Here is a 15793-nt window from a genome sequence, read left to right as displayed (position 1 = left end):
AATACAAATAATTATTTTTATATGACTAAACTCATTTAATTTACAGCTGTGAGATTAATTGAAAGCACTATCATAAAAGAAAGGTAGATAAGCAGTTGATTTCATACAAAACTAGTAGCCTAGTAACCTGCTTGGTTTTTGTAAGTTCTAAAAAATAAAGCAAGCCTGAGCAAAAGCAGCCATGATTAGGCATATCAGAAATGTCAAATATGGCCTTCCTTGGTTTCGCTGGAAGATTTATTGTAGAGCTCAAATGTATACTGTGAACTTTCTCATACCTTACCTCCAACTGATTGGAATTTAATAAACAGCTCTGTTACTGATGCACAAGGAGGACTAGAATCCAGCTCACTCTTTCAGAACAGTGCTGCTCTGCTGGACTAACAAGAGTAAAGAGCAGTAATGGCTTATTTACAACACCATTATTAACAGATATGACTCTGATACACACAAGGACCAGATCTGATATGTAAGCAGGTGTCATTTTTCTGTAATCACTTTTCAGACTAGAACGACATTTTAGACTTGGCATGTAAGAGTCAAGCAACTTCGGTCTGTGGTCAATATGCTTCTTTAGGCAATAACTGTGTTTTCTTTTTGTCTTCTCTTATCTATGATGTTTATAGGGCAGGGCTCAGAAAACCAGTCCTGGACAGCACAAGCACTGTGAGAAATGTTTCAACCGGCAATGCCAAGTCCCAATCGAGCTCACCATCTCCTGCTTAGTGATCAACTGCCATTCACGCTGTGGGGCTGCCTTTCATATGTGTAAACAGGAAGAACACCAACTCCTATGTCCCCTAGAGCAGGTCTCATGCCTCAACGCAGTTTATGGCTGCCCTTTCTCAATGGCCCGTTTTAAGCTGGCAAAGCACCTTCAGGTCTGTCCAGCCAGTGTTGTCCACTGCTCTATGGAATGGAATCGCTGGCCAAATGTAGACTCAGAAACCATTCTACATAAGAACATTATGAAGGAACCACATAATGAACAGTGTCTGGATACAGCTCTAGCCCTCAGAGATCAGAAGATTCTTTTTAGGACTCTGAAAATGATCGAGCTGTTTCCAGAATGGAGAGAAGATGATAAAATGGAAGAACCAATAGCTGGAGCTGCAGGTTTGGAAGAAGGAGCCGTTGGAGGAATAGCATGTGATTCTAAAGAAGCTGATGGCCAAGTTGCTGAGCTTACCCAACAGGAGCGTGAGGATTTGGCAAAGGATAAGAAGGGGATGGATCTAGTAAGTTACAAAGCCTGGGAGAATATGTTTAGCAAAGAGCGTTCAGCATTGAAGGCAACAGACTTTTCAGCGAACTCGGGAAAAAAGGAAGGGGATAGCTACAAGAAAACACGACAGATTCTTTGTGATGGCAACCCCAAAGAGAAGATAAAGGAAGCAGCTATTGTGGAAGAACCAAAAGAAAACAAAAATAATCAAGTGATTACAGGTGCAGAAAAGACAGGTCTGGCTCCTTGGCAAGATGGGATCCTGGAGAGGTTGAAAAAAGAAGTTAACATAGGGGATTATAACATGTACCTGGTGCATCATGGGAGAATGCTCATCCATTTTGGTCAGCTTGCTGCTTGCACACCAAGAGAGAAAGACTTTGTGTATGGGAACTTGGAGGCTCATGAAGTGAAGACTGTGTGCACCTTCAGAGTGCCAGTTAGCTATCGTGGCAAAAGAGCACGACTTGGAGATGCCTTGGCATACAAGATAGCAACGATGGACAAGTCAGTAGATACTTCAGATTTGCAAATAAGCCTTGAGGAATTTCCTAAATCAGATACAGCCAGAAGTACACTATTGTGTGCACTGGAAAAGGAACTGAAAGGTCATGAGATCTCGGAAGCAAAGAATATTGATGGACTGTTCATGGATTTTGGGACACAGACATACAGCTTTCAGGTGGAACCCTTCTCCTCTAGAGCTGTTCTAGCAGATGTTCTGGATATAAAAAGCCCACCAGAACTCCATGTAGAGCTTCATACTGAGTGTGTTACTAGAAGACATAACAAAAGCTGCTCAGCCTTCACATTCACTTGCAATCACTTCTTCAGGAGGGATGAGTTTCCTTCACATTTCAAGAATGTTCATGCTGATATCCAGTCCTGTCTAAATGGATGGTTCCAACATCGTTGTCCACTTGCCTACTTGGGATGTACTTTTGTTCAAAACCGCTTCTACCCTGCTAGTCATAAAGCAAAGATTATCTATAGCCAGCATCTTGATACATTTGCTATTAAACCAGAAGTTGACCCTGTGCCCTCTGAAATACAGAAATGTAATTTTACAACAAGTAATCAAGGAAAAAATAAAGAATCCCTGAGCAGCCTTCCATTGGAACTTTTACAATATATTGCTGGGTTCTTGGACAGCTTCAGCTTGTCTCAGCTGTCCCAAGTGTCTGTATTGATGAGGGATATCTGTGCCACTCTACTTCAAGAGAGAGGGATGGTCCTCCTGCTGTGGGAGAAAAAAAGATATTCCCATGGAGGTACTTCATGGAGAGCTCGCAAAAAGGCAAGTGAAGGTGGTGTTTGGGAAACAAAAGATATTTGCAGGATTGTCTAATTAAAAATATAACACAAGACGTGACTCTGATGTGACACTTAAAGGTCATGCACAGAACTTTTTAGAAATTAGACTTGTATCTCTTTTGGGTTGTGTACAGTGTTTAAAGATAGGATGTGGTCATTTCAGGCTATTTCCTAAGGCAAAAGTGAAATACTTGCAAGTAACTGTGACTGTGAAGGGAGCCCAGATTTTCACATCAACGCCTAATGTTTTCACTGATTGGTAATTTACAGGGTTTTCATGAAAATTTGCTTTGTTGGGACTTGGCTGCATAAGGTATCAAGCATGGGATAGGAAGCCCTTCATGTCTAAGTTTAAAACTTTGGGCTTGTCTACATGGTAGTTAGTGTGCACCAGCTGGGATGTAAATTCTAATGGACACCAGCTTGTTGCACACTAACTGGCCAGTGTGAAACCTGCTGGTGTGCACTAACAGTTCTCTCATGTGTGTTAATGTATTACTGTTTGAAACGGGATTACATCAGAGTGCCCGAGGGAACTTTAATGTGTCCCAACATGGTCACATGAGCCAGTTAGTGTGCAAACATGCTGGTGCGCATTAGAATTTATGCCCCTCTGGTGCACATTAACACATTGTGCAGACAAGCCCTTTAATATGACTATATATACGAGGTCATACAAGAAGAGACAAAGAGTGTGGGTCACACAGGATGGAGGACTGCATGTTGAAAAGCAGTGACTCTGCAAAGGACTTAGGCGTAAAAGTAGATAACCAAATGAACATGAGTTCTCAGTTTAAAGCTGTGTCCAAAAAGCTAACGTGAACTTTGGATGTATAAAAAAGGAAATCTCAAGTAGAAATAGGGATGTTTACACTGCTCTACAGCCAAAATGCTTCTGAAATAAATGTAGTCAAACTTTACTAATTCTGGGTCACTGAGAATGAAAATGATGCTTAAAATTGTTGATTGGCTCTAGTTTTCAAGATATGTGATTGGGTCAGTATATACGACCCTTGACTTGGGAATGGTGGAGGATAAGTGAGTTATAAAGGGAAGGGATCTCAATTTAAACCAGAAATGACTAAAATACATCTTTGACTGGATCTATGAATAAATCTATGACTGGGTTTGGATAGTACTTCTTTTTAGGCAAAACAATGAATGATGCAATCTGAGGCTGGTATTGCGTCATACATAATATGAATTGCATCATGTTATTCCTAGAAGTCATGGATGATGCAATCATAACGAAGCTTACATCACTCTGCTGAACAAATTCTGCTGAACAAATTGCCTTATATCAGCTCAAGAAATCATACAGTGTCGTGCTCTCTTATTTGTCAGTGTTTGATTTTGCAAAGGGACACATATCTGTTTAGCCAAAGTGAGCAGAGATGCCTCGTACTTGTGTGAACAGTGCAGATAACTTCTGCTACGTTTGTGGTGAAGTGACTTTTGCATCACAAAAGCGCAGTATAACCACTATGGTTAAGAAAGCCTATCACCTTTATTTTGGCTGCAAAATTGGAGATCAGGACAAGAGGTGGGCCCCACATATATGCTACAACACTTGTGCAACAAATCTTCGCCAGTGATTGAACAGGAAAATGAAATCTATGCCTTTTGCAGTGCCAATGATTTGGAGAGAGCCAACAGATCTTACCAGCAATTGTTACTTCTGCATGGTGCCTCCAGTTGGGAAAGGTGTGTCAAAGAAGAAAAAGTGGACTGTGCATTATCCAAACATTCCATCAGCTATACACCCAGTACCCCACGGAGAAGGTCTGCCGGTTCCTGATGCACCAGAATCATTCTCACTTGAGTCAGACGAGGAAGAGGATGAAACTTCTGGTCCTGAACCATCAATGTCACAGGACCAACATTTTCTCCCATCCTCCTCCTCTGAACCACACCTCATAACACAAGGTGAACTGAATGACCTTGTCAGGGATTTGGAACTACCCAAGAGTAAGGCAGAGCTGTTGGGCTCCAGACTACAGCAGTGGAATCTCCTGGCAGGTGATGTTAGGGTTTCCATGTTCTGTGACCGCCAAAAGGATCTTGTCCCATTCTTCATGGAAGGTGATCTTGTAGCCTGCAACAACATCGATGGTGTGATGGCTGCCCTCAACATCGTTCACAATCCAGATGAGTGGAGACTGTTAATTGATTCATCGAAGATGAGTCTTAAAGCTGTTTTACTGCATAATGGGGATGTTTTGCCATCAATTCCAGTTGGTCATGCAGTCCATATGAAGGAAACCTATGACAACATGAAACAACTTTTGAGGTGCATAAACTATGACCAACATCAGTGGCAGCTTTGTGGCGATTTGAAGGTTATTGCTCTCTTGCTTGGTCTGCAGACTGGATACACAAAGTACTGCTGTTTTCTCTGCGAATGGGATAGTCGTGCAAGAGATTCCCACTACATCAAGAAAGATTGGCCACTCCGACAGTCATTGGAGCCTGGGAGGAAAAGTGTTCAGCATCCACCACTTGTTGAATCAAGGAAGATTTTGTTACCACCCTTACACATCAAGCTGGGTCTGTTGAAGAACTTTGTCAAGGCCATTGACAAAACACAAGCAGCTTTCAAGTACCTCCGTGGAAAATTTCCAAGGTTAAGTGAAGCTAAGATAAAGGAAGGTGTCTTTGTTGGTCCTCAGATTCGTGAACTTCTTCAAGATGATGCATTTGACCATGCACTGCGTGGCAAGGAAAAGACGGCATGGAAAGCCTTCCAGTTAGTGGCAATAAATTTTCTCGGAAACAACAAGGCAGACAATTACAGGTTGTTGGTGGAAAACCTCCTCAAGGCATACAAAAGCCTTGGTTGCAACATGTCACTAAAGATACATTTTTTTGCACTCTCATCTAGATTTTTTTCCACCGAACTGCGGAGCAGTGAGCGACGAGCACGGCGAGCGATTTCACCAGGACATTGCAACAATGGAGAAATGCTATCAGGGCAAATGGAGCCCATCAATGCTTGCAGACTATTGCTGGACAGTGACAAGAGATGCTCCATTTAATGAATACAAGAGACAAGCCAAGAAGCGCCGAGTAGACACTGAATAGGACTAAACTATGTACACAATAGTTTTTTGCCTTTTGTTTCATAATACATTTTATTTATATAACCCTTTTGCTGATTTTTAAAGTGTTACATAAACAGGACAGGTGAAATATTATCATGTAAAGCAACCATAAACACATGAAAAGACCTAGGTTTACAATTTATGATTAAAACTCTACTATATACACAATATACATAGACATAAAATGTAAAAACTTAAATATCTTAGAAACAGTAGCCAATCAGTTGTTTTAATTGTCATATTTGAATTCAGCACATCAAAATACATAATAAATAGCACATTTTATCTCTGAAGCAGACGACGTCTCAAAAATTGTAGACCAGTGTTACCTATGTATATGGTAAGCAGAGGACTACCACCACATTGTTTCCAGTAGCACTGTGTCCATGGCTGATGTCTGTGCTTCAAAAAGGACTTCAAAAATGGGTGAGGGTTTAGCGAAGAACCACAAAAAGGTTTTAAAATCTGACTTTCAGTGAGAGGCGTAGGGAGCTCAGTCTGTTAAGATTAAGAGGTGACCTGATCATTGTCTATAACAAGTATCTATATGGGGAGAAGATATGTAAGAGCTGAGGGCTTTTTAACCTAGCATAACGAAATCGAACAGCTGGAAGTTGAAGCTAGCCAAATGCAAATTGGAATTAGGTTAGGAATAAGTTACAATATTTTAATAGCTGGGAATCAACCAGTGGAAGAACTTAACGAGTGATGTGGTGGATTCTGCTTGATCATTTGAAATCTTTAAATCACAAGTCACAAGTTTATGGGCTTCATGCAGAAATTACTGTGTTAAATTTTATGGCAATGCAGGGCAGAGTAGATGATCACAGAGGGTCCTGTGGCACCTTTAAGACTAACAGAAGTATTGGGAGCATAAGCTTTCGTGGGGAAGAACCTCACTTCTTCAGATGCAAGTAATGGAAATCTCCAGAGGCAGGTATAAATCAGTATGGAGATAATGAGGTTAGTTCAATCAGGGAGGGTGAGGTGCTCTGCTAGCAGTTGAGGTGTGAACACCAAGGGAGGAGAAACAGCTTCTGTAGTTGGATAGCCATTCACAGTCTATGTTTAATCCTGATCTGATGGTGTCAAATTTGCAAATGAACTGAAGCTCAGCAGTTTCTCTTTGGAGTCTGGTCCTGAAGTTTTTTTGCTGTAAAATGGCTACCTTTACATCTGCTATTGTGTGGCCAGGGAGGTTGAAGTGTTCTCCTACAGGTTTTTGTATATTGCCATTCCTGATATCTGACTTGTGTCCATTTATCCTCTTGCGTAGTGACTGTCCAGTGTGGCCAATGTACATAGCAGAGGGGCATTGCTAGCATATGATGGCATATATAACATTGGTGGACGTGCAGGTGAATGAGCCGGTGATGTTGTAGCTGATCTGGTTAGGTCCTGTGATGGTGTTGCTGGTGTAGATATGTGGGCAGAGTTGGCATCAAGGTTTGTTGCATGGGTTGGTTCCTGAGTTAGAGTTGTTATGGTGCGGTGCGTGGTTGCTGGTGAGAATATGCTTAAGGTTGGCGGGTTGTCTGTGGGCGAGGACTGGCCTGCCTCCCAAGGTCTGTGAAAGTGAGGGATCATTGTCCAGGATGGGTTGTAGATCACTGATGATGCGTTGGAGAGGTTTAAGCTGAGGACTGTAGGTGATGGCCAGTGGAGTTCTGTTGGTTTCTTTTTTGGGCCTGTCTTGTAGCAGGAGGCTTCTGGGTACACGTCTGGCTCTGTTGATTTGTTTCTTTATTTCCTTGTGTGGGATACACAGGTATGTATTTACACAAAGAGAGATGTTATAAGACAGTGTATATAAAGACATAGGACCTGATTGTCCACTGTTACACCAATCCTATGCTATCATGACTCCACTAGTCAGTCCAATCAATTAAGAGTAATGACAGTCCATTGTAATAATATGTGTTTGTAAAACCTCTTTGCATTTTAATTAACGTTCCAGTCTTTTCTCCTTTATTCCCACATACTAGATCTGGCAGTTTAGCAGCCTGTTTTCCCCTGTTAACAACTGGCAGTTCAGTGACATTCCCTCCATGTCTGAATGGCTATCCAACTACAGAAGCAGTTTCTCTTCCCTTGGTGTTCACACCTCAACTGCTAGCAGAGCACCTCACCCTCCCTGATTGAACTAACCTCGTTATCTCCATACTGATTTATACCTGCCTCTGGAGATTTCCATTACTTGCATCTGAAGAAGTGAGGTTCTTCCCCACGAAAGCTTATGCTCCCAATACTTCTGTTAGTCTTAAAGGTGCCACAGGACCCTCTGTTGCTTTTTACAGATTCAGACTAACACGGCTACCCCTCTGATAGATGATCACAGTGGTCCCTTTTGGACTTAAAATCTGTGAATCTATTAATGGAATTCCTCTCTCACTCCTCCAGGTGAGAAGTGAGGGAGATTGGTGAAGGAGTGCAAGGTTGGGGATGGGACCTCACACTGCTGCTGTTCTGCTGCTCTTGGACTATTGACAGAGGACATAAGTTTACAGAGTTGTCAGTCTGGCACATTTCACCAGCACTTCACTAACAAATACAGGGAAAGAGGGTGAACTTTTAAACCACCTTTCCTCCCTTCCAGTTCTAAGCTGATCAGGGGCCAAAATGGCCCTACTATAATTTAGGCAGGCAGGAACCTGCTTTTAATTACAATTCATTCTCTGGTGCTTCCTATGGACGGCTAAGAATTTAGCACTGTCCCAGAATTTCCATACTGCTGTGTTGTGACTCTGCTCCGGCCGCCTCAGGACCACTGCCAGGATCCACCGAGCTGCGGCTGCTCCCTGCACCCCCAGGACTGCTGCTCAGGCGGTTTCCAGGGCCAGCTGCACTGGCCGCTCCTCAGGCAGTCCCTGGGGCCAGCTGCTTGGGTGGCTCTGGGATCAGCCACACTAGCCACTGCAGAAGTCCTGGAGGTCGCAGGAAGTCACAGAATCAGTGACTTCTGTGGCCTCTGTGACAAACATGGAGCCCTATGTATAATACCTAGTAATATGGTGTATACTACTACTACTATCATATATGTATTGGCTAATACTTCACCTATTTGGATTTCTGTTACACATAACTTTAACTCTGAAGTTCTTAGATTTATAATGCTTGGTTTTGGAATAATTATACCGTAACATTGATCTGTTGTTTTTTACCTATAAGTTATTCATGTACACTCTCAACCTTACTTTACTTTTTGTTTGGGATACACAGGTATGTATTTACACAAAGAGAGATGTTATAAGACAGTGTATATAAAGACATAAGACCTGATTGTCCACTGTTACACCAATCCTATGCTATCATGACTCCACTAGTTAGTCCAATCAATTAAGAGTAATGACAGTCTATTGTAATAATATGTGTTTGTAAAACCTCTTTGCATTTTAATTAACGTTCCAGTCTTTTCTCCTTTATTCCCACATACTAGATCTGGCAGTTTAGCAGCCTGTTCTCCCCTGTTAACAACTGGCAGTTCAGTGACATTCCCTCCATGTCTGAACACCTGAAGATTTGTCCATTCTATGATGTGGAGCACAAGAAGGATCCATTCTTGCTGGCCAGCATGTGTGGACCCCGAAAGCGGGCTCAAGATAGCTTGGTCTCAACCTTCAGGAATGGATCCTGAATACATCCTCCCAGGTCTCTCAGAGGAGTATTGGGATCTGGGTTGTAGAGATTATTATGTGGACACCCCATAAGAAAATTCCCTTTAGAAACACAAAATCAACCTTTTGCAGTTCTGTTTGGAATATGTTGCATCATTTCCCTTCAGTATTTTAGCAATACTAAAAAAAAAAAAAAAAAAAATCAGTACTTCATTCAGCTGATTGCTGATATCACAGGCTTTCTGTTTATTTTTTGTGTTTCATGCTTGCTCATAAATACAGCCACCTGGAAAAAGCAATGATAAGAGTACTGGTTTATAGTTGGCAGTCTGGAAATCAGGGAAAAGCTACTGTCACCATACTTTTTCCCTGAGAGAGGAAAGAGCAGCTAGAGTACCTAGTTTGGATGAATCTTATCCCTGTCAGTAAGCAGAATCATCCACAACTACTAGCATACAGAGAAATTCCTAGAGTGTACATTTGCTAGATTACTTAAAAACTGACAGATGTGGAGATAGCAAAGGTACTGGTGTGCATAGGCACAGGAGAACAAGCCCCAAATTGGTGGATGAGTTACAGCTGTGTAGATGTTTTATCAAGGAGACGGGAATGCATCAAACAGTAACAAACTGATATTTGAGGGGAAAGGACTTAAGGCCCTGATTCATGAAAATATCCCTATTCTGGACCGCATTTAAGTGCATGCTTAAAGTAGAGATGGTTGAAACGGTTCAAATAAAAATATTCTTTGTCAAAAATGACAGCCAAAATTAAAGACAGTTTTTTGACAAATTCGCCCTAAATGACATACTGTTTTCAATGTCATGCAGTGAGTCAGCAGCATTAGAAACAGAAATTCCTGGCTTCTGTGCTCAAACTTCTAAACAATTCTCATTTGGCCAGCTGATGCAAAGTGGAATAGCACCATGAAAGTCAGTTTATACCAGCTGAGGATCTGGCCCATTTTACAATTAGTACCTGTCCCAATGGTGTTGGTATTATTCCAGCTCTGGTCTGCTTGCGTCAAGTCCAGAGAAAATTGCTCCTCTAGCTCTCTTTATAGTGTAACCCTTCTGCCCATCTAAGTTGGCAGCAACAAGGGCCGGGTTCTGTATCTAGGGGTTCCGTTTCAATAACGCAATGCAAAACCGGCTCGAGCCCCCACCCAGTGACCTGGGACAATTACATACCACCCCCTGGGCACCTCTAAGAGGCAATACTTCCCCTCTCGCAAGCACGGAGTCTGAGTGTAACAGAAAATGTTTAATAACATGAGGTAAACAACATCAGCATTAAATGGAAAAACACCACAACTAGAGTTTTTAGACCAAACCATGAGCGAAGACCCACCCCAGCAAATTGGGCCGTGTCCTCTCCCGTTGGTTCTTGAAACCAGCGACCCAAGAATCACCAAAGTCCCAAAAGTCCACCAATCCCAAAGTCTCTTGGGTCCAGCAACCCAAGAATCACAAAAGTCCCAAAAGTCCGACAACCCCCCAAAGTCTCTGTCCATGATCAGTGCAGCCCCAGAGTTCAAGGGGGGGGGGGTGAGCGGGTGTTAAGGGCACCTTACGTGATCCGAGGCCAACCGGCTGCTTCTCCGTGGGGTTCCACTGCAGCCTTCACCACGAACTGCTCCACTCCACCCGCAGTCCCACGAACTGCTCTGGCAGCTGCTCCGCTCACCAACCTGTGAGCCGCGCTGCTCCGCTCCGCTCACCGACCTGTGAGCCGCTCCGCTCCGCTCCGCTCACCGACCTGTGAGCTGCACCGCTCCGCTCACCGACCTGTGAGCCGCTCCGCTCCGCTCCAGCCGTCCCGTGGGCCACTCCCACAAGGCTCTGCTCTGCTAGCTGCTCCTCCAGCCGCTCCGCTCCGCTCACTCCCCGCTAAGCTAGGTTAGCTTAGCTTCAGGCTCCCCCACTAGTTAACACAGCCTCAGTGATCTCAGCTCTTAAATAGCTTTAGCTCCTTTGTGATTTCAGCTCTTAGTGATTTCAGCTAGTAGTAGGGGAGCCCCAGTGCTGGTGCACCAAAGCGAACTCAGCTCAGCAGTCTGTAACTAGACTCCTAAGGGAATCAAAGTTAGCTCTGACATTCAACAGTGGAGAGAGGAGGTAGTGCAATTGGTGTTTCAACCCCCTTGGGGAGGGGGCCACACCATCAGGTACAAATACCTGTCCCCATCCTCTCTCAATTCACTGGGTTTTGTAACCCATGCCCCTTGACAAGCAAATGCTACTTAGGTGATGGTGAATGACTCACACCAGTTCCACTGGCCTTGATTCACAGAATCAGAGTAACAAAACTTTATTCTTCCTGCCCCAATAACAGAGAAACTGGGGATCCCACACCAGCCAAAGTAACCACTTTGAGTTGCTGTTGTTTCCTGCCAGGCGAGTGGGTGTGCCTATGCAAACAAGATCAGCCCCTGGAGTTCTTTTCCACACTCGCCATAATTCACCACCAGATGTCAGGGTAGAGCTCATCCTGACTCTGCTTACATCCTCCCCCCAGCCGAAAATTTGTCGTCCCGACAAATCACACTCCCTGTTATAACAACTCACTGGTTCCCTCCAAAGGGCCTCAGATAACCCACTTTAGCTTCCACAAGCCTGTGTGCTAAACATATTGGTTCCTCACTAGTTACCCCAGGTGCATCATAAGTCAACCGTTTTACTGGTCTTATTACCCTGTCTCGTCTATTGAGAATCTCTGTTGCCGTGGTGCGCGGGACAGCCTCTTGAACGATGGATGGAGAGGTTTCCTTTGAGGGTCCCTCGGCTACTGGCATAGGCCCCTGCATTTCTAGTTCTAACAGTGGAGGGTCCAAGGTGCCCAGGACATCCTCCACCTGTAAGTCTCCACTGTCCAATAACCTGGGTGTGTCATCACATGGGGGTCCCACCAGTCGCTCAGGGGTGTCAGGAATGGGCCTAAATACTTCTGCCATGGGGTTTAGGGCGGAAGAAGAAGAGCTCTCTTTTGATTCAGCCGATCGAGACTGAAATCTTGTCTCCATCCCAGGATACACCATGGTTGTGTCTTCCTCCTCAGACTCACTCTCGGATGTGCTGCATGGGGGTAGGTTAGCTGCAGGGGGCTGGCTGTCCACGTTGGAGGGCGGCTTTGGTCCAGCACCTTCGTTCTGCCCAGTTGCCCTGTTGTGGCCCCACTCATACGGGGTGCCTACCAATTCCCCCACAGGGAGCAAAAGGTTTCTATGCACTGTCTTTGTCTGCCCTGGACCCTCTTCAGGTTTGATCTTGTAGACCGGCAGTTCTTCTAGCTTTTCCATCACCAAGTAAGGTATTGCCTTCCATCTGTCGGCTATCTTGTGTTTGCCAGCAATACCCAAATTTCGCAGCAGAACTCTGTCCCCCGGCTGGAGTTCTTGCAGACGTACCCTAGCATCATATCGATGTTTGTTGCGGTCGGCGTTCTTCCGAGCCGCAGATGTAGCTAAGTGATAAGCATCCCGCAGCTTTTCTCTAAGTCGGGATACATATTGCTGATGAGTTTCATAGCTATCTCCATCCTCTGATACACCAAAGCACAGGTCTATGGGTAATCTTGGTTCTCGTCCAAACATTAAGAGATATGGGGTGACTCCTGTAGCATCATTCTTTGTGGCATTGTAGGCGTGCACCAGATATGCAACATGTTGGCTCCAGGTTGCTTTCTGCTCTGGTCGCAAAGTCCCCAACATATCTAATAGGGTTCGGTTGAACCTCTCTGGCTGAGGATCACCTTGCGGGTGATAAGGCGTTGTTCTAGACTTCTTAATTCCCGCTATCCTCAGCACCTCCTTCAGAAGATGACTCTCAAAGTCCCGCCCCTGATCCGAGTGTATCCGGGCTGGAAATCCGTAAACTGAGAAATATTTCTCCCACAGTACTCGAGCAACCGTGGTGGCCCTCTGATCACGCGTGGGATATGCCTGCGCATATCGTGTATAATGGTCAGTTACTACTAGAATGTTCCCAATATTCCTCTTGTCTACTTCTAAAGACAAGAAATCAATGCATACCAGTTCCAAAGGTTTGGTGCTGGTGATGTTCTTGAGATATGCAGCCCTCGTGGGCAGAGTTTTCCTTTGAACACATCGAGCGCAGGTCTCACATTTCCTGCGAACATCTTCAGCCATCCGAGGCCAATAGAATCTACTACGAAGAAGTTCCAGGGTCCTCTCCATCCCTAAATGTCCAAAGTCATCATGCAGGGCCCTCATGGCCAGGGCTCTGTACTCTTTTGGCAGCACTAGCTGTGCTCGTTGCTTTTGTAAAGGGTCTGTGGTCACTCGATGTAGCACTCCCTGAATCAGTTTTAGTTTGGTCCATTCTCTCAATAGTAGTTTACCCTCCGGGTTAGGTGGGACAACCACAGCTGGGCTTCGCCCCTCCCTTTTGGCAAGTAGTGTATCACGAATGCCAATATCTTGCAGCTGGGCTTCCTGCCAGTCAGCCGCATTGAGCATGGGCAAAGGAGATTGGTCCAACGCAATATAGTTCACTGAAGCAGAAGGCACGCATTCAGGGGGCAGGCCCAAAGCTTCTGCAGCACATCCATGAAGACTCTCATGGGACTCTGGCTCCCGGCGACTCACACTGCAAATAGCCCTCACTCCATCTGTGGGTATCACAGCAACTCCTGGTGCCTGTGGACGCCTGGACAATGCATCTGCATCTACATTGCTTCTCCCTGATCGGTATTGAATGCTGAAGTCATAGCTAGCCAAAGCGGCCACCCATCTTTGCCCTGTAGCATCCAGCTTAGCACTTGTTAACACATAGGTCAGTGGGTTGTTGTCTGTCCACACCTGGAACTGAGCACCATATAAGTAGTCTCGAAATTTCTCAGTGATGGCCCATTTCAAGGCCAAGAACTCCAGCTTGTGGGTGGGATAGCGAGTTTCACTATCAGACAGTCCTCGGCTGGCAAAGGCTACAGGTTTACATCTTCCTTCCACTTCCTGGTACAGTACTGCTCCCAGACCCTCCAAACTGGCATCAGTATGCAGGATAAATGGCTTGCTTGGGTCAGCAAAGACTAGGACTGGAGCATGAGTTAGGCAAGTAATGATTTCTCGAAAAGCCCTTTCACATCTCTCATCCCACCGTGGCCCAAATGGTTCGAAGGGGCCATAGTGTCTCTGCACAGGAGGCTTTGGGGACCTTCCCTTATTCTTGGTCTTAGATTTGTTCCTGCTGGACTGGTATCCCCTGGTAAGATCATTCAGAGGTTTTACAATTGTAGCATAGTTTTTCACAAATCTGCGATAGTAGCCACTAAACCCAAGAAAGGTCTTGAGTTCTCTGTAGTTACTTGGACATGGCCATGTAGTGAGGGCTTCTATTTTATCGGGATCAGTACTCACACCCTCTTGGGACACGATGTGACCCACATACTTCACTGAGGTCCTGCAGAACTGGCATTTGTCAATTGAAAGCTTCAAACCATAATCCTCTAACCTATCAAGCACTTTAAGAAGTCTTTCTTCATGCTCCTCCAAGGTTCTTCCAAACACTATCAGGTCATCCAAATAAACTAACACTTGCAGTAAATTCATGTCTCCCACAACTTTCTCCATAAGACGTTGAAATGTGGCAGGTGCTCCAGAGATCCCTTGGGGCATGCGTTCAAACTGATAAAACCCTAATGGGCAGATGAAGGCTGTCTTCTCCTTATCTGCTTCACCCAGAGGGATCTGGTAGTATCCACTCCGAAGATCCAACACAGAGAACCACTGGCTTCCCAGCAAACAGTCTAAGGCATCTTGGACTCGAGGCATTGTGTACTGGTCAACCACAGTACGGCGGTTTAGGGTGCGGTAGTCAATACACATCCGGATTTTCCCATTCTTTTTACGGACCACCACAATGGGTGAGGCATATGGGCTGCGGGACTCTGTAATGATGCCATTCGCAGCCAGCTCCTGAAGATGTTGTCGCACATCTTCCATCTCGGAGAGGGCAATCCTCCTAGATCTCTCCCTGAAAGGTCGAGAGTCATGTAGTCTGATGTTGTGCTCTACTCCTTTTGCACATCCCACATCCCACTCATGCAATGAGAACACCTTGGATCTTTCACAAAGTTTCCTCCTCAGGCGATCTTTCCACTCCTCGGACAACGGTGAATCTCCAAAGTCAAACTTTGCAGGGTCTATTGGCGGAACTTGAGTCTCACACTGGGGTTTTACAATTGATTCAGGCTCAAAGAGATCCGCTATCTTTTGTCCTTGCTTCACAACAACATCTCGACTTGTTTCATTAGCAATCAGTATAGTCACCTTTTCCTGGGCTTCAGCAGGTAGGGTTATGACTCCACTGGGGACCAGCACTCCTTCCGGGAGCTCTCCTTCAACCGGCTGCTCTACCATTGCTAATGCCCCTTTACTGCCTTTCAGCCGAGTACTCATGACAAGCACTTCTTGCTCCGTCCTTGCAGGCACTACTAACGGGGTTGTGCCCATGTACTTCAGCGCCCCAATCGGTAGCTCAGATGTCTCCTTTTTAGCACCCTCAATCTTCCTATAGGCT

General features: G+C 44.9%; 2 protein-coding genes across 14 annotated transcripts in view; one reads left to right on the top strand and one right to left on the bottom strand.

Annotated features, from left to right (window-relative positions):
• FBXO40 (F-box protein 40) overlaps positions 1–9372 on the top strand; it is a 28122-nt gene extending 18750 nt beyond the window's left edge. For 4 of the 5 annotated variants that reach the window (XM_005291314.4, XM_005291313.4, XM_065585952.1 and 1 more), the window contains 2 exons: positions 627–2522; positions 9077–9372. In XM_005291314.4, the coding sequence (XP_005291371.1) occupies positions 627–2522; positions 9077–9274 (2094 nt within the window). In that variant the 3' untranslated portion in view covers positions 9275–9372. Of the gene's footprint in view, positions 1–626; positions 2523–7625; positions 7794–9076 lie in introns of those variants that run through there. The other variant, XM_065585948.1, reaches the window with a different exon arrangement.
• The window catches only part of KPNA1 (karyopherin subunit alpha 1), a 260914-nt gene that overhangs the window by 176300 nt on the left and 68821 nt on the right, over positions 1–15793 (bottom strand). The gene's annotated exons all lie outside the window — the stretch shown is intronic.

The sequence above is a fragment of the Chrysemys picta genome, chromosome 1 (genome assembly GCF_011386835.1).
Source record: "Chrysemys picta bellii isolate R12L10 chromosome 1, ASM1138683v2, whole genome shotgun sequence".
Taxonomy (NCBI): domain Eukaryota; kingdom Metazoa; phylum Chordata; order Testudines; family Emydidae; genus Chrysemys; species Chrysemys picta.
Note: the sequence above shows the minus strand (reverse complement) of the source record. Positions and strands in the feature narration are given on the sequence as shown.